This window comes from Pelecanus crispus, chromosome 8 (genome assembly GCF_030463565.1).
Source record: "Pelecanus crispus isolate bPelCri1 chromosome 8, bPelCri1.pri, whole genome shotgun sequence".
In the NCBI taxonomy this organism is placed as follows: domain Eukaryota; kingdom Metazoa; phylum Chordata; class Aves; order Pelecaniformes; family Pelecanidae; genus Pelecanus; species Pelecanus crispus.
The window spans coordinates 7254550-7272019 of record NC_134650.1 but is presented as its reverse complement, the minus strand read 5'-3'; the positions used below and the strand labels follow the sequence as shown (position 1 = coordinate 7272019).

At 51.9% G+C, this 17470-nt stretch overlaps 2 protein-coding genes across 4 annotated transcripts; one reads left to right on the top strand and one right to left on the bottom strand.

Annotated features, from left to right (window-relative positions):
• Positions 1-422: 422 nt before the first annotated feature.
• Positions 423-4029, bottom strand: SMIM3 (small integral membrane protein 3). Of its 2 annotated transcripts, none has more exons than XM_075714922.1 (2): positions 4008-4029; positions 423-1270 (listed from the first exon to the last, which is right to left on the bottom strand). In XM_075714922.1, exon 2 carries the CDS (start codon positions 1267-1269, stop codon positions 1090-1092), a length of 180 nt encoding a protein of 59 aa, XP_075571037.1. In that variant the 5' UTR covers position 1270; positions 4008-4029; the 3' UTR covers positions 423-1089. The 2 variants fall into 2 exon arrangements, with proteins under 2 accessions (XP_075571037.1, XP_075571039.1); XM_075714924.1 differs by lacking the exon at positions 4008-4029 and adding an exon at positions 2006-2035.
• DCTN4 (dynactin subunit 4) lies at positions 3972-16999 on the top strand. Of its 2 annotated transcripts, XM_075714921.1 has the most exons (14): positions 3972-4106; positions 5772-5842; positions 6275-6453; positions 7381-7424; positions 8178-8285; positions 8890-8910; positions 9848-9921; positions 10274-10386; positions 11728-11837; positions 13502-13575; positions 14013-14067; positions 14561-14668; positions 15050-15147; positions 15881-16999. In XM_075714921.1, exons 1-14 carry the CDS (start codon positions 3972-3974, stop codon positions 16092-16094), a joined length of 1404 nt encoding a protein of 467 aa, XP_075571036.1. In that variant the 3' UTR covers positions 16095-16999. The 2 variants fall into 2 exon arrangements, with proteins under 2 accessions (XP_075571036.1, XP_075571035.1); XM_075714920.1 differs by lacking the exon at positions 8890-8910.
• The last annotated feature ends 471 nt before the right edge of the window (positions 17000-17470 follow it).

Genomic DNA, 17470 nt, shown 5'->3' with positions numbered 1-17470 from the left:
GGTTTGCACCCCCAGAGCGCGGGGCTGGGCTGGCAGCGTGCCTCCCGTGGGGCTGCGGCCGCCGGGCTCAAAGGCCAGGCAAGAACCCCGGGGACCTCGAGCTAAGGCGGTGCAGGAGGTCAGCACGGGGAGGGTTTCTGGAGAGGCTGCAAAGTATCTCAGATCCCATGCACAGGCACCTGGACACCATCCATAGTGTGGACAGAGCTGCACGACACGCTCACGTGTAGAATAAAGTCCATTTATTTCGTAGCAAGGGGCAAAGTAAGAGCTTACATGGTCCCTTGCCACCACCTGGGCACGAACCCCTCTGCTCCTCCCGTTTTGCCTGCTCAGGCGAGGGGTGCACAGACCCCCGCAATGGGGCCGGTGTGCCGGGTGAGCAGTGGGGGCCCTCACCGTCTGCACGAGCACCAAGCGCAGCTGGCGTGCGGGCAGGCGGGCTGGCAGGAGCTGCCCACGCTCCTCTGCCCCACGAGACCCAGAGGAACCGAGCACCCCACAGGGTTTTCCTACAGTTTCAGCAGGTATCTGATAGAGGAGAAGCCAGTGCCAGCTGCCCATCTGCTGTGCAGCCAGGATGGGCTCCATCACCAATGCTTTTAGCTGAGTCTCCGAATGCGCAACCAGAAGTCACATTCATCTTCCTTTGAGCCTTCTTTCCCAACCACCCCGACAGCTGGGACTCCAAAGAAAAAATAACTTTGCCGGGCATTTCCACTCCTTGCTGCTTGCCTGGGAGGAGACGAGGTTGCCAGCGAAGGCGAGACCAGCCTGCCTGCCTCCTGGGAGTGAGTCGTTTCTAGCTGGACATGTCTGCAAAGTCACACATCTCCCCGCTGGTGCCCAGGCCGCCATCTCCCTGACGGTCCCCGTGAGCTCAGTGGGTAAATAGGAGGCAGTGGGTTCACCTGGCGAGAGCCAGGTACAGGGGCAGGTGTCTGGGTGCTGGCCCACCACGGCTCCTGCCCGTCTCTCCCCAGCTCTCAGGGTACCCCATCGGGCTCTGCGGGGTCCCCGGCATAGGGTCCCAAGGCTGTGACCCCCTGCCCGGCCAGGTGGCCGTCCCTCGGCGCCTTCTCCGCAGCCTCACACGATGCCGTTGCGCGTGGGGTGAGTCCGTACGCGGTAGATGATGACAGCAGTGGCTGGGCAGAGCACCAGGGCCGTCATGATGAGGATGGTGGCCAAGATGATTAAGACGATGACCCAGATGTCCAGGATGTGCTTGGGGAGGACAGCAGGAGCTGCGGGTTCAGGGAGGTCCATCCTGCGAGGGAGAGGCAGAGGGGTGATGGGGCAGCCCCCTCCATCCCTCCCATAGACAGAACCCCCCCATCGCTCTGAGCACCCCACTGCTCTCTCCAAGGACACCCCTGCGGCCACGTCCAGCCTTAGCCTCCTTTGAGAGCAAAGGGCTTTGGTAAAGGCTACTTTGGGAAGCCCCAGGATTTATAGCGTGCTTTGATGCAGCCGGATAAAAGCCCAGGGAAAAACTTTCCTGTTAATTGCCACTGTTGTTAAAGTAGCTGATAAAGCAAAACCACAACCAGGCGTCCTGCTGGTCACTCAGGAGTGGGTCATCAGGTGGGGAAACGGTGGGACCAGGGCAGCTGGAGCCCCACTCGCTTCGGGGGAACCTCGCACCTTCCCCCCACCCCCCCGGGTGCCTCCTGCCGAGTCACGGCGTTAATGGCTCCATCAGCAGCAGGGCTCGGGGCTGCCTTTCCTCCCACCACCCCTCCATGGGGCCCGCAGCTGGGCCGGGGGTCCGGCAGCCGGGTGGCACGGCCGAGAGCACCGGGCTGAGCACCCCCGTCCCGCCCGCAGCCGCCCCGAGCTCCGGCAGCCCCGGGGGGGGGGACGGGGACGGGGACCGGGACGAGCCCCCGCCGCGGGGGAGAAGCGACAGCAACAGCAGCAGCAGCAGCAGCAGCAGCAGCAGCAGCAGCAGCAGCAGCACCCTGCCTGCCCTTGCCTGCCCTGCCTGCCCGCGCCCCCCTACCTGCGGCGCTGCCCGGCTCCGGCTCCGGCTCCGGCTCCGGCTCCGGCTCCGGCTCCGGCTCCGGCTCCGGCTCCGGCTCCGGCCCCGGCCCCGGCGAGAGGCGGCGGCAGCGGCGGGATCCCCGCCGGGGGAAGGAGCCTCCGCCTGGCCCCGCCCGGCCCGGGCCGGCCCGCGGGGGGCGGCAGGGGAGGGGGGACGGGAGGGCGAGGGGAAGGGAGGGCTGGGGAAAGGAAGGGAGGGAGGGCAGGGCAGGAGCTTTTTTTCTGCACCAGGATAAAGCAAGAGCACACCCCAGCTCACCGCCCCCCCCCCCTCCCCAGGACGGAGTCCCACCGGGGGAGCCCACCTAGAGCCAAACGCGAAGGTCTCAGGTGCCAGGGAGGCACCGCCGGGACGTTTCACAGTGTAACAGCTCAATAAAGAGCTTTTCCCCTGCCCCGTTGCCCTCCTGCCTCACCAACAGCAGGGCTCACATGCACCCGCTTGCCTCCGAGGCCCGGGGCAAGAGGGGAAAGCCAGAAACACCGAGAGCCTCCATGCAACGCCAGCAGCGAGGTGCCAGCCAGCGCTCCCCAGGGCTTTGGGGCAGGGTTGATTTACAGAGACACAGGCAGAGAGCATCTCCGGGGAGGCAGCAGACCTCGGCCTGCCGGCTGGGAACAGGGTTTCCGCTGCCCGGTGGAATATTCCACTCTGTCAGTGATGCTGAAGAGCAAAGCCAGCAGCAGCTACTCCTGGCCGGCCCCAGGAAGCAAGGTGGGATGCTCTGATTTTCCTGCTGGGACACAAGCCCAGTGTCACCCACAGTGGGACCCGCACACTGCACCCTTTACCCCTGCCTTTCCCGGGGGAACCTGCTGGATTCCCGGTAGCAGAGCACACTGCCGTGTGCTCAGACAGCCCTGGCCTCCAGGCACTTCCCGGGCACGCAGCTCCCCGCTCCCCCTGGAGCAGTACACAGGCAGCCAAGCGGGCAGCCTCCTCCCTGCCTTCCAAACATCGTGTCCCCCTCCAGCTGCTGCTGTCGGATAAAAAGCACGTGGGGTTTTTTATCGCGAGCGGCGGCAGATCCTCCCGGGCAGGGGTTTCCTCTGGAACCCCACGGGCGGAGGCCAGGGGCTGATGCCAGGCGCTGCGTTGGGACAGGCATATTGGGGAATGACCAGGCTGCAATGGGCGCTCGGGTGGCACGGCCAGGAGCAAGCCGGGGGGGGGTTTGCTGGTGCAAACTCTGCCGCCTTGGACACGTAGGGCAGCGCTGCGACCTCGCGCTTTCTCCGCGGATCCCACGGCGTGGGTTTCGACGGCCGTGAGAGTAAAGAGGAACCACCTTCGGGGTATGAAGAAATCCAGCAGCTTGTGCGTTCAGAAGGGGACGTGGGCAGCGAAGCAAGCGTGAGCGAAGGCTCGGGGAAAGGAAATAGGAAGAGCAGAGGAAAAGGTGTTGCAACAGCCCTGGGGTGTGCCAAGTGGCCGGGCTGGCCCTGGCCCTGGCCCTGGCCCTGGCCCCGGCCCCGGCCCCGGCCCCGGCCCGGCGGGGCACACAGGCGGCCGGTGCCCGAGCACGCAGCCTCGCACGGGGACGCAGCGGGGAGCCAGGGCCCCGCCGCGGGCAGAGCCGGGGCACGGCTGCTCGTCCTCCCCGCCCCGGGCGAGGCGCGGCGCGGCCCTGCGGCGGCCCGGGGGAAGCTCCGTAGGGCGGGCAAAGCACGGGTACGGGTCCGGGTCCGGGTCCGGGTCCGGGTCCGGGTCCGGGTCCCGGCGGTACCGGGAGCTCCTCCGCCCGCACCGGCCCAGCCCCGCGCCGCGCTGCCCGCTGCGAGGCCGGCCATGTCCCGCCGGCGGCCATGTCCGGCTGCCGGGGCCCCGCCCCCTCCCGCCCGGGTCACGTGGGCGGGGCGGTGCCGTGACGTCTCACGGTGACGTGGGACGGCGGCGGCGCGGCGGCGGCCGCCTTCCTCCCAAGATGGCGTCGCTGCTGCAGTCGGAGCGGGTGCTGTACCTGGTGCGTGGCAAGAAGGAGATGCGGGCGCCGCTGTCGCAGCTGTACTTCTGCCGGTACTGCAGCGAGCTCCGCTCCCTGGAGTGCGTCTCGCACGAGGTAACGGCGGCCCGGCCGCGCCGCGCCCGCAGCCCGGGTGGGTCGGGGCGGGACGTTGCCCTCACTTCGCGCACCGATTGGGCGACTCTCCTGCCGTTCGCTGGCTGGCTGCTATGCCATTGGTTGGTGGCGCGGTAAGGGGCTGGGCACAGCCGTGCCTTCATAGAGTGGGGTGATTGGCAGCGGATGAAGGAGGGGGCGGTGCCTTGCATTGGATTGGCTCTGCATCCCTGTCCGTCGGCGGAGTTCGGGCTGTGATTGGCTGAAGCACGCGTACCAGGGGTGGGAGCCGCCGCGAGAGGCGGCTTCCCCTCGTAGAGGCTGTGCCCCCCCGCCATAGGGCCCGGCGGGGCGGGAGCGGCCCCTCCGCGGGGCCCGGCCGGGAGGGACAAGGACCCCCTCCCATGCACGCATCCCCATCGGGCCCGGCCGGGGAGGGGCAGGGACACCCACCGACCCGCACCGCTGCATGGGGCCCGGCCTGGAGCGAGGGCCGAGTGGGGCCGGGAGCTCCCGCACGGCTCCCGGGCTCCGGCTGGCGCTGTCTCACAGCGGGGAGCCGCTCTCGGACGGCCCCTGGGGCTTGCCCAGATTTGCTGGATGTGGTGGCGTTTGCAGCACTCGCTGCCCAAATAACAGCACCCACGCCTTCAGCGTGCCGAGGCCCCGGAGCATGGCGCTGGTTCTGAGGATGAAGCCGGGCTTGGGAGTATTTGGTGTGAATTTATTTCCACCTGGACAAGCTTTTTTCCCCCCACATTATACAGGATTTCTGCTGTGGAGGGTTTGTTCTTTGTCCAGGAATGGCTGGAGCCTTTAGCTGGGGGTTGTCAGGCTGGGGCGAGCGCGGGGGGGCCTGCCGGGAGCGCCGCTTTTGTGCAGCGCAGACCCCGGACAAGCCTTGGGCCTGGGGCTGCTCATGTGACTTCTCAGGTCGTCATAATAAAATTGGTAAAATTGGTTTTGTGGAAGCGTGAGTGAATTGAGAAATTACGGTAGATTTGAAAAGCCATAAAAGAATGACTGTGCAACCCAGATCTCGGAAGAGGTATCTCTTCGCAAATGTCAAAGCCTCTGAAGAGTAGAAAATAGATTTGTCACCAGGCTGTGTCTGTTGTGAATTCTCCATAGCGTGGCGGGTGCAGTCATTGTGCATTGCCTTGTTTAACTGTAAGTTTATTTTCCTCTTCAGGAAGGGGACCCCCTTCTTGCTGCTGTTGTTTTAATTAACAAAATTAGTTTGTGACAGCAGACAGATACAAAACGTTTTCTGAAATGCATGGATTTCTGACCAGTGTAAGTACAAGGGCAGAATAAATGCAGATATAAGTGGAAAATAGCATGTTAAAACCTGCTGTTAAAGCTGAAAAATTAAATTCTGATAACCGCAAAATGCCTGGTTGTCCTTTTCCCATTTACTAGGTGGAGTGGTTTAATCTCTCCTGGCTTAAGAAACCTTCTGACTTACATTATTAAAGATCAAAATTTGACTGAGATGGGATAAGATTTCAGATACCAAAAAATGTCTCAGGTCTTCACTGACTTCACCTGTCCGTTGCCAGACACAAAGCCTTGTTAAATTGCGCGGCAGAGTTTCAGGCTGCTGCCAGTATGCTGTCTAGACAAACGCGTGCCAGGAAGTGATGTGACCGTCTTGTTCATCAGGTGGACTCTCACTACTGCCCCAGCTGCCTGGAAAACATGCCTTCAGCTGAAGCCAAGCTGAAAAAGAATAGGTGAGGTCACTTTGGCTTTTTTCATCAAGACTTGCTATTTTAAACAGCTTCTTCCTTAATCAACACCTGATCACATGTATCTGAAACTCTCTTCAAAACTTATATCGCTTCTTGTTACCTTTTAGTCTGTTTTGGGGAATGAGTGCCTTTCCATGATGCATCATGTGCTCTTCACATTCTAGTTTCTTTGATGACCTGCTCTCATAATACAAAGGGTTTGTTAGTATCACCCAGTATTTCTCACTGTTGCCATTCATATGTGGACTCTGAACCCCTCCTGTGTCTGTTCAGGGCTCTGTTGCCCTTTTTCCCTAATGCTGTTGCATAAGATGAAAAGGTCTGTTGGCTTAATCTTTATTTGCTTGTTGAGAGCATTTTCCTCAGCCTGGGATCCTTGTCAGAGCGCTGTCTGATAGCACTTCCTCTTTACAGGTGTGCTAACTGCTTTGACTGCCCCTGCTGCATGCACACCCTTTCCACCCGGGCCACAAGCATTCCTGCTCCACTCCCTGATGACCCGGCCAAGACTACCATGAAGAAAGCGTATTACCTGGCCTGTGGATTTTGCCGCTGGACTTCCCGGGATGTGGGCATGGCAGACAAGTCTGTCGGTAAGTGACAGTCAAAGACAGAAAACTGAGTAACAGCAGGAGCCCAGTATGTGTTTTGAAGGTAACAGATAATCAAATTAGTTTCTGGCTGTACGAGATACGTAATATCTGTCCAGGTTTTGAGTCACGGTTGGAAATTCACAGGAAAATGGTTTGCCGCTGAAGTCTCATCTGAAGAGCTGAGATGAGTTAGTGGAACATGTGACCCGCTTCCATACTCGTGTTACCTGACTTGTGAGAAAGCTGTCAAACAAGGGGCTTTTTTAGTTGGTGCGCTCTCACCACAGTTGCGATCTTGTTTGTATACCTTCAGAGACTTTGAAGCCGCTCAGTCTGACAGCATAAACATCTAATTTATTTTCTGTCACTTTTGTTCACTTAGGCTTATTCCAGAGTTACTAGTCAGTGTTTGTACTTGTTTTTTCTCTTCATGACAGCACCAGAACAAAGCTTTCATCTATTTCTTGGTGCATAAGACATGCAGAAGATGCTGTCAGGCTCCAGAAAGAGGGCTGAGTAGACCAAGCAGGTCCTCTTTGACTTCCAGTGTTGATGTGACTGAAGACTGAGAGCTGAAGGTGCAGGGGTATGGGGAGCCAGTAATAAGAGACTGTTCTTGTTAACTCATGTACCTGCTGCTAAAGTGACTCTTAGGTGCTGTCCTGAGTATCTCTCAAACAGCAGTTGTTTAAAAACACAGTATAAAAGCTGGTGAAGCTCCTTGAGCCCAAACCTGCCTGTGAAAAGCTTTCAGAGGTGTATATTTGTGCAGGTGTGAACTTAAAGAACTGCAACAGTGAGTGTAGCAAAAATAGGGAATGTCATATTTCATGAGTAAGACCGAGATAGGTGGGTGTTAGATGCAATTTCTCTGTGGAGTCTGGAAATACTCTCCTGAGAACTTTGTTTTTTCTCTTTCTCGTGCAGCTAGTGGTGGCTGGCAGGAGCCGGAGAATCCTCACACACAGAGGGTGAGTGAGGGAGAAGGCCATGCTTAGGCTGAGAGACGCATCAGCTAGAAAGAGCTGTTAGAGACACCAGGCCCTCTCAATCACTTTTTCTGCATCTATATAATCCTTCACATACCAGTTCCAGTTCCACTTTGACTGAATTCAATGGAAGGAAGGCCTCTTAGAGGCTCTCCTGTGGATATCATAGTATAAAAATCTCCTTTTCAGAAGAAACTCAGTTGAAAACTTCATATCTAATAGTGTTGTTAAAACAACACCAACAAATATGCTGTGTATGTATGTGAAAAAAGGTGTTTTCTGATCAAGAGGGTGTCTAGGATCTGGAAAACTGTGCTGCACCTTTGCCACCCTTCCCTGTCACCAGTTAGGGCTCCACACTGAATGTGATCAGCCTCAGGAGGGGGGAAGAGATGCTGTTTGCTCCACTAATCCAAATTGCTTAATTTTGGCCACATGACATTACTCTGTCTAGTCATGGAAAATGTGTGAACAAATTCTCAGTTGCCTAACTGCAAAGTGAGAATTGGACACTGCTCTCCAACAGACGTCATTCCCAGAGGAGGGTCAGTTTGTCACCCACAGTGTGGGTGTTAAGACATGCAGGCTTCTTTAATGTGTATCCTTCAGAATACAGCTAGTACTAGGAACAGTGAAACAAGTAGCAGGAACCCCAGCTTGTCCACAAAGCAAATAGCAGCTGATCTGGCATTTGTTCCCCTTCCATTGGGCATCTGTTCCTTTTCATCCCTCCAGATTAACAAACTGGTTGAGTACTACCAGCAGTTGGCTCAGAAAGAGAAGATCGAGCGGGACCGGAAGAAGCTGGTGCGGCGCCGAAACTACATGCCCCTGGCCTTTTCGGTGAGCTGGGAGTACAGTGCCCTCAGGGCAGGAAAAGTGATGCACAGCAACCTCAGCTTAGAAAATTAGATAGTTGGTAGCACGATAGGGCTACTCAGCATTTTTTTTTAATTGAGAACAACGTGAAGAAAATGTGCTAGGGCACATGGGTTTCTTTGGGGACAAGTAGTTTTACACCCATTACTGTGTGTTACACTGCCTTTCTCTCTAATAGTCCTCTCTGATAATGCCAGAAGGGTTTATACTTGCCATGCAAAGGAATGCGTTACCCAGCAGTGAAATGCAGTGCAACCGCAGTCACGATACCAGTGGTAGCTCTTTCTCAGGACAGTTACATACCACAGCTCAATAACAGTTAGATCAGCATTGTCTGGCACTTTTCTGCATGAAGTCTCAACTGAAATTAGCCTTAAGACTTGGTTGTGGCCTGGATGACTTGTTTATTGTAACTGGCAGGTAAATGCTTACTTTGTTTAGCTGGGTGACTCTGCATATGCTTGCTACTTCTCAATTAACTGTGCTTGCTCTGTGCCCTTGCTTGTGTCTTATGGCTGCATTTTTTGTCTCCGTTGCTACCTGCTGCTATTTTGGGGGCTCTCCGCAGCAACACACTATACACGTAGTGGTAAGTCTTTTCACAGTTTCTGCTGGTGTTAAAGCTCTCATGGTACCAACTGAAGGGCAGTAACAGATCCTACTCTTCACCTTGCCTCAGGGCCTCTGACTTGGATGTGCCTAGAACAAACACACATGAAAGTTAACTAGTTAGAGGGTAACATTTGTTAAAAAAAAATATATTTTGTTAGCTTACAAACAGGGCAGTGTCTTTGGGTAAGTAACGCACGCTTAAAAAGCAGTCCTTCACAAAGCTTGGCTGAGACGCAGCTGTCTGTCTGCCTGAGGCAAATGGCACTAACATTAATCTTCTGATCCTTGAAAAATCATTAGGGTAGGCTGATGCTCAGATTTCTTGTTTGGTGAGAACTCCCGGTTTTCAGATCTGCCCAGGAGGAAGATTTCTGCCTCCAAGCACCCTGTGTACAGTTCAGCTGTAGAAAGCTGAGGTGTAGCTCAGCTATTCCTTCCAGTTGGTGTGCCTGGCAAGAGATACTCTTAGGGAACAAGGCTTGTAGGCTGAACCTTCCAGCTGCTTCTAGTAGTGCTACAGAGCATTTCAGATGGATTCATACCCATGTTGACCCAGTTTTTTTGGCAGCTGAGCCCTCATTCTTCACTACTTGACTTGCAGTTGCTCTGAAGAGAAGATAAAGGGAAAAATGTGTCAGTAGTGCAGGCTGGTGATTTAAGGAAAGAGCAAAAGCTTTATAAGCAGTAGCCACATCTGTCTCTCCCCCTCTGCAGTGTGGTGGTGATTGTTTTCTCCTTACTAACAGTTTGAGCAGGAAAAAAAATCTTGGGAAGCATTGAATACCTTTCCCTTTTTGCTTTCCTTTGCTTGTCTCCCTATGCTTGTCATGCAGCTCAAAGGATGAGTTTGCAGTAGGTCTTTTTGTCCTGGCAGGAAGCAGACCTGAAGCTGACAGTTCCCTTTTTCTTTGTAGGACAAATATGGCTTGGGAACCAGGCTTCAACGCCAGAGGCCCGGAGCACCAATCAGTGCCCTCGCTGGACTCTCGTGAGTCTCAGGGTTGGGGTTACCTTTGTGGGAAGGATAGGAGGTGTAGGCAACCTCCTACAGAACAGTAAAGCAACTTCAGAAACATGATGAGCAGATAGCATTGAAAGGAGCTTTCTTCTTTGGAGTGTTAGAGAGATGTCAAATCCTCGAGCATCTCTGTGCAGCAGCTCCAGATGTTTTGCTTTCTCCTAATAGAAACAAGTGGCTGCTCATGTCCTTGTGCAGTTACTATTGCCTTGCAATCTCAGCTCTCGCTGCCTTCTGTGTTATAACGCTCTTACTGCCGGTGCTGTCTGTCAGAGCACGCATGCCATATTTTATGACCCAGTTGTCCCTCACTTTGCTCCAGGCTGAAAGAAGGAGAGGACCAGAAGGAGATCAAGATTGAGCCAGCTGATGCAGTGGAAGAAGTGGAACCTCTTCCTGAGGATTACTACACAAGGCCAATCAATCTGACAGAAGGTAACACCTTCACATTCTGTCACTTTTTGCCCTTACGTTTTATAACGTGGGCAGTACCTGGAAACTTGTCCATGGAGTTCCAGGTGCCCCGAGGTTTTAGTAATTTTTACGCTGGGGTTGAAATGATGTGAAATTTTTGACGTTTTAAATGGTAACTTTGCATGCAGTCTCAGCTTCATGTTGTACATGGAAAGCTTAGATACAAATATGTCAGGCCTCTTAATGGTTGTTTAATTTTCTTGCTGACCTTAATTTCTCTGCATGTGAAGTGTCAACTTTTGGATGGAGAAGAGAGCTGACATCCGTTTTAAATAATAGCAGGAAATAAGGAAGTAGCTGAGCTACTCGGGTGCTGGAACCTTAACTGACCTGTTAAGTAACAATTGTGCATTACTTTGACATCAGCTTGGAACAGCTTGCGTCCACTTACCAGTTATTTATCTGGCTCATGATTTAATCAGCAAATACTGTAAATTGGTCACCGAAACTTGGGAGCAAATGGGATAAAACAGCAAGTACAGGAAGCGATGTGGGCTTCCTGCTGAGGTGGCTCTAAGTAGGACAGATGTTCTCAGTAGTCCTGCAGACCTACAAAGTCCGCCAGTATTAATTAATTCATGAAAGGTTTATGGAAGGGGGTAGATCATCTTCATCTCCTTTTCTCATGAGACTGTCAGCATTGTGAGATCATGATGCTGGTAAAGAAGACAACTTTCGTGGTTCCCTGCAGTGAGGGAAAGGCTGCCAGGTGGCTCCCTGCCTGTTAGACACTGGGAACAGTGAGGAGCTTGTTTTTTGGGAGAAACCCATGGGAAGTTTGGCTGCTGGAGTTCCTTGCCTTGGGAACTATGTGGTCACTAATTCTATGCATGAGTCTGAGTTATGCAAACTCCTTGCTGAGAAGCTGTATATTGTACTTGTGCAGCACCCAGCTGTGAGGGTAGCAAAGCTATGAAATCTGATTTGCCTGGGGGTCGGGAGGGGGGGGGAAGAACTTATTTTCTAGATGATACAAAATTCTGTTTCCACCCCAGCTGAGCTTTAAACAGAGATCAGGGTCCCTTGTTTCTCCTGAGCTGGCACTGATGTTGCTCTAGTGTTACCGTGCCCAGTCAGGGCAGCCCTTTCTACAACTCTTACCTTCCATTGATTCACTGCCAGAAACAGTGATACTTGGCTTCTGAATTATTTGGTGCAGGTGAAATTAAGTTTCTTAAAGATTGTAGCATGTCTGCACACATGCGTGGCATGCTTGCTCTTAGGCCAGCGCATGTGTACAATCTAGCTTGAGCTTCAGTGCCTGAGACATTAATTTGGTCTTGCTTTCTGTTGCGCGCCCAGTGACAACTCTGCGTCAGCGTCTGCTGCAGCCTGACTTGCAGCCGATCTGTGCTTCCCAGCTCTACCCACGTCATAAGCACCTCCTGATTAAACGTTCACTGCGCTGTCGGGTAGGTAATTAAATACAGAAAAAATGCTTTTTCTAGTCTTACAGAACTTGGATTGTGGGAAATGGGCTGTGTATTTCTATTTAAAAAGAAACTGCTCAAATGCTTCTAGTTGTTGAAAGTTCTCAACCAGATTGCTGGTAACAGCACTAGGAGATGAGGGAGGCTGTCGCATCTCTGACGTGATGAAGATGTGAAAGGGAGGCAACAGTGTCAAAGATGCGTAAAGATATAAAGGCGGGTTTGCGTAAGGGTCTGTGTGCTCTGCCTAGCCAAGGAATCATAGAAGGCCGCCAGTACAGTCGGAATTAAAAAAATTCTGCTATTACTAAAGACAAAAATCAAGTCAGCAAACATTAGAGAGAGGCGGTGCAGAATACTGAAGATGCCCTTAGGGTGAAGGCAGAAAGAGGATATTTCAGAGAAGAAAAGCAGAGAGCTGGGAAGTGGAGACTGGCAAGAATTAAATCCAAGTTCTGCTGTTGGCTGACTACATGGACTTTAAAAAGCTGCTTGCTTTCTCAGTGGAACAGGGATATTTATCTAGTTCCCAGAGTAATAGAGCAATATTCTTGTAAGTATTTAAGATGCAGAATGCTTTGCAAATGCAGAATACTTTCTCAGAAATAATTAAGGTCAGGCTGAGCCTGTGTTTTGAAGAGTAGCTTATGAGGAGATCAGTCTTGAGTTCCAGCTGTGTGGTTTTTTAATGGTTTCTGAAGCGTAAGTGTATTGGGTCTGGCTGGGATGGAGTTACTCTTCCCCATAGCAGCTCTCATAGTGCTGTGCTTTGTATTGGTAGCTGGAAAGGTGTTGATAACACACCAGTGTTTTGGCTACTGCTGAGCAGTGCTCACACAGCATCAAGGCTGTCTCGCCAATGTTTTCCCCCCTCATGAGTAGGCTGGGGGTGGGCAAGATCTTGGGAGGGGACATAGCCAGGACAGCTGACCCAAACTGACCAAAGGGATATTCCATACCATATGACGTCGGCTCAGCAATAAAAGCTGAGAGAAAGAGGAGGAAGGGGGCACATCCGTTATTTACATTTGTCTTCCGGAGCAACTGCTATGCATACCGAAGTCCTGCTTCCTGGGAAGTGGCTGGACATCGCCTGCTGGTGGGAATTAGAGAATAAAATCTTTGTTTCCCTTTTTTTTTTTTTTTTTTTTACTTCTGTGTGCAGCCTTTGCTTTTGCTTTTGCTTTTTTTTTTTTTTAATTAAACTGCCTTTATCTTGACCCATGAGGTTTTTTTGGTTTTTTCCCCATCTCATTTTCTCCCCACCTGTCCTGCTGAGGAGGGGAGCAATAGAGTGGCTTGGTGGCACCTGGCATCCAGCCAAGGTCAAACCCGCCACAGTAAGTCAGAGGGCTTGCAGGTATTTGTGCCTTCTTCCTGCTGCAGTCAGCGACTGTCCAACTGTTTTTAAGCCTGGTTCCAAATCTCGTGTTTATGAGATTGCACTGATAGTGCTGGATATGATATTTTCAGAGTATCAGTTACTTGACGCAGCTATGGCTACACGCATCCCAAGGTAGTTTTTATATGTGCTGCACTGGAGACTGGTAATGTCGTGGCCAGTGCCACTGTGCTTGCAGCCCTGATTCTTTGGTGTGTGACTGGACGCTGTCTCTTGGTGCTGACTAAAATACGTTTGTGTCTAGGTATGTGAACATAACCTGAGCAAACCAGAATTCAATCCAACGTCTATCAAATTCAAGATCCAGCTGGTTGCTGTGTAAGTAAGATATGGGGGTTGGGGAGAACAATGCCTATCAATACTTAGTTAATGCCTTCTGTTTTCATTTCTTTTGTACTCTTGATTTGACCTCTTGTATGGTTGTGTCATCTCTTAGGATGGTGTAATCGCCTTTTTAAATCTGTTTAGCTTATCTGTAATAGGTTTGCTTTCTGATCTACTAAAAAGTTTGCTGAAGATTTTAGCAGTTTGAAAAAGGCACTGCATGCTGTGCCAGCCCCCACACGGTAGCAGGAGTTTGTAGGATTAGGCTTAAATAACAAAAGGGCACTTCATTTTTCTTTTTAATGTCAGCTAAGCTCTAATAGCATTGAATGAGTTAGATGGGTGTCTGTGAATACATCCCTCTACTTCAAGAGGTAGGTTATAGACAGCAGCACAGTCCGTCATGGTCATTTTCTTTGTTCTTGTTGTAGTAACTATATGCCTGAAGTGAGAATCATGTCTATTCCCAACCTGCGCTACATGAAGGTCAGTAGTTTTTTTCCAGAAATGTCTTAGGGTGAGACACAGCTGGGAGGTGTGGATGTGGGATCTTTTTGGAAGATGACAAGGTGTGATGATTGTTCCCTGAGGGCTTCGCTCACTCTGTTTAGAGAGGGTGCAGTGTTTAAGGGAGTGGTCAGAATAACACTGCGCGTACTTGTCACTCTGCAGGAGTAGATTACCGTGCAGCGTGACCTCTGGCATCACAAGCACATGCCAATATCTGAAGAAAAAAAGGTGTGGAGTTGAGATCTTGGCTAGATTCCAAAGATACATATTTCTTATATTAAGAAAGAGTGCTGCATGGCATTGACACCTTTCTTATGGACTGGAGGTGTTCGTTATCCATCCCTTGGTGGGATGGATAGGTGATGCAATTTTTGTAGGTGTTGATCAGTCACGGAAGATGGAGGTGCTAACAGTAACGATGAATTTTAGAGTAATTGCTTCTTGAACTGTGATTCCTGAATCTCCCCAGGAGAGCCAAGTCCTTCTGACTCTGACCAATCCAGTGGAGAACATCACACATGTCACGCTGCTGGAGTGCGAGGAGGGAGACCCTGACAACATCAACAGCACTGCCAAGGTATTGTACCCTCCTGTGCGAGCCCAGGCCTCTTCCAAGGCTTTCTGCTCCCTTTCACAGGTCACACTTTTCACACGTCCTTCAGTCCCTGCTGACTGCGTTGCATTTTCCTCCTCGGAGCTTAAATGACTGTCACCAATGTAAACATCAGCTCATAAAGTATTTTGAAATTGTGTCTATTGAGATCCAGGACCCAACCAAGGGAGAAATACATGATTTCACTTGTAACCAGCTGGTACCAGAGTGGAGGAAAGCTGAGGATGAATCACATTTCTGTTAAACTATAGTAAAGCAGCCCTCAGAAGGGGAGGGCTCTCTCCTGCTCGCAGTGCAGGCGATCATCGGTGCTGAAAGGCTGCTTCTCTTCGTGTTCTGTTTCAGGTGGCAGTTCCTCCGAAGGAGCTTATTCTGGCTGGCAAAGATGCTGCGGCAGAATATGATGAGCTGGCAGAGCCTCAGGACTTCCAGGATGACCCTGAGTGAGTGTTATCTGTCCTGTGGGGATCCTGTCTCTTAAAAACTTGGCACTTCAACCAAGTAACTCACTCTACTCTATGTCTTCAGCATGTTTGGGTTTTTTTTTTTCAGATTTTCTTTGGGGGGATGGTGTTTTTTGGGGGAGTCAGAGATCAGCAATGCAAATCTTTCTGCTTGTGGTTTGGACTATACAGGAGACATTTGTTCCTTTTGAGGCAAGGTGTGCTGTTGCAGCAGTTGAGTTATACGTGGTGGTAGTAATTCTCTCCAGGAATATTCTGTAATCCTTTCCTTTGTAAGGAGGGGGTTCACGGTAGCAGTGAGAACGACACAGTAGGGTGTGTGACAGAGTTGCCTGCAGCCTTCAAAATGGAATAGGTTCTGCAGCCTCTTACAGAGCAACTTGAGCTGTACACCATGGCCCTTCCCTGTTGCACAGCTGGGTACATAACTCCCGGGGCCGAAGCAGGCGTGTTCTGTTTGACAGATGTGCCAGCAGCTGTCAGCATAAAGGGGGGCACCCACGTTCTGATGTGAGGCAGGGGTGGCTGTGGGCCCCCTGCAAAAAGAGCAGCAGGGAGTAAGCTTCAAAGCAGGGTAGCTCTTCCAGCAGGGCATATTCAGCCCACGGGACGTAAACTGAGCATCCGTCTTATGTGGTGTCAGAATAAATCTCTCAGAACAATTGTTTGAGAACTTGGCTGACCCAGCATTCTTTTGTTTTCTGCCTTGCAGTGTTATTGCCTTCAGAAAAGCCAATAAGGTAGGAGTTTTCATCAAGGTCACCCCACAGAAAGAAGAGGGTGAAGTGACCGTGAGTTTCAAGATGAAGCACGACTTTAAAATCCTCACCGGTCTAATCCGGCCCAGCGAGGAAAGTGATCATACCTCTGGGGTCGTCTGGCTCACCCATCATGTGGAGCTCAGCCTCGGTCCAGTGCTCCCATAAACGCTCCCAATGCTTGCGCCCCGACGGCTGGCCACAGGACGGGCTGTCACAGCGAGGAAAGCACCTAGTGAAGCGTTCTGCGAGAGCTCTTTTGTGATGTGTGGGTGTGTGCCACGGGCCCCAGCCGGGCCGCGAGCAGGTGGCTGAGGGTGCCATGGTTTGGGATGGTTTGTTCTCTCTCCTCTTGTCGTAGTGCCCACTAACTACCGCTCTGCTTCCCCACAACGCCACAGGCTAGTTTAACTTGCAGCACGTGTTTCAGCACAGAGAAAGATCTTGCTCTCTCCAGATTTGCACTACACCGGGCTGAATTCGGTTTTACCAACAGAAAAGAACCCGTATTGTTTTTCCTTCAATGTCAGCCCACAAACCTGATGTTACATACTCAATAGCGAACAAATTCTTTATCGCACAGAGCTATGCCCATCCTGAACAAACATTTTAAGAGGTGGCCATGTCTGCTGCGTTACTGGTAAAATACTGGCAGCAGCCCAATGCTTTCTTTTGATTTTCTGCTTCCTCATAGGATACCTCAGCTGTTGGAGATTGGGGCATCCAACCCTACCACTCCAGCATATGTAGCTTGCTTAGCCAAGGTGATAGATCTGTTTTCACAAAGGAAATGATTGGTTTGCCTTTAACCTCAGAACATAGTGTACTGTAGTGTTCATGGATTTGACTGGCAACCAAGCCTGCTGTCAGCCCCTTGCATTGCAGGTGGATGTGGTAGCATGATGCGCTACAAGATGGGAATTTGGGTTCTGGTACAGCTCTTGACTGAGGCTGGGATGTTCCAGAGAGGCTGCCTGGCAGTTTTCAGATCAATTAATGCGTGGTAATAGGGGTAGCAATCAGAGTATGAAACTGGGAGAGTTAAGATGAGGTCTGGTATACATAAAACTACAGAGGCCATGAGTTCATACTCTTGTCTTTTTCCAGTTTGGGTGGGTGGGAGGGAGGGAGGTATAAAGGTGGAAAGACAGTTATACGTTAACTAGCATACACTGTACCATAAGGTAATTCATCTGGGGTGTAATCTGGCTGTAGTCCAAGCTAAAACCAGTAATTAAGAGCAGTGTGTCCAGGACACTGAATTACCAGTAACTGCATAGCTTAGCGCAGGCAGGTGAGATCGCTCTTCCTGCAGAGCATTCCCAGTTCAGACGTTGACTTTGTTACACATTTCTGATGGGCTTCGATGTGCTGCCATGCTGCGAAAGGCTTGAATACCAGCCAGCTATGGCTGTGGTTGCTCAAGACACTTGTGCCATGGTTCTGCCAGCCTGGAGCTGCAAATCCTCAGCATGGGAGGGCGGGATGAGGCTGCCTGCGCTCCGGGGGATGTGGTGGTGCAGCACCCGAAAACATCTCCCGTA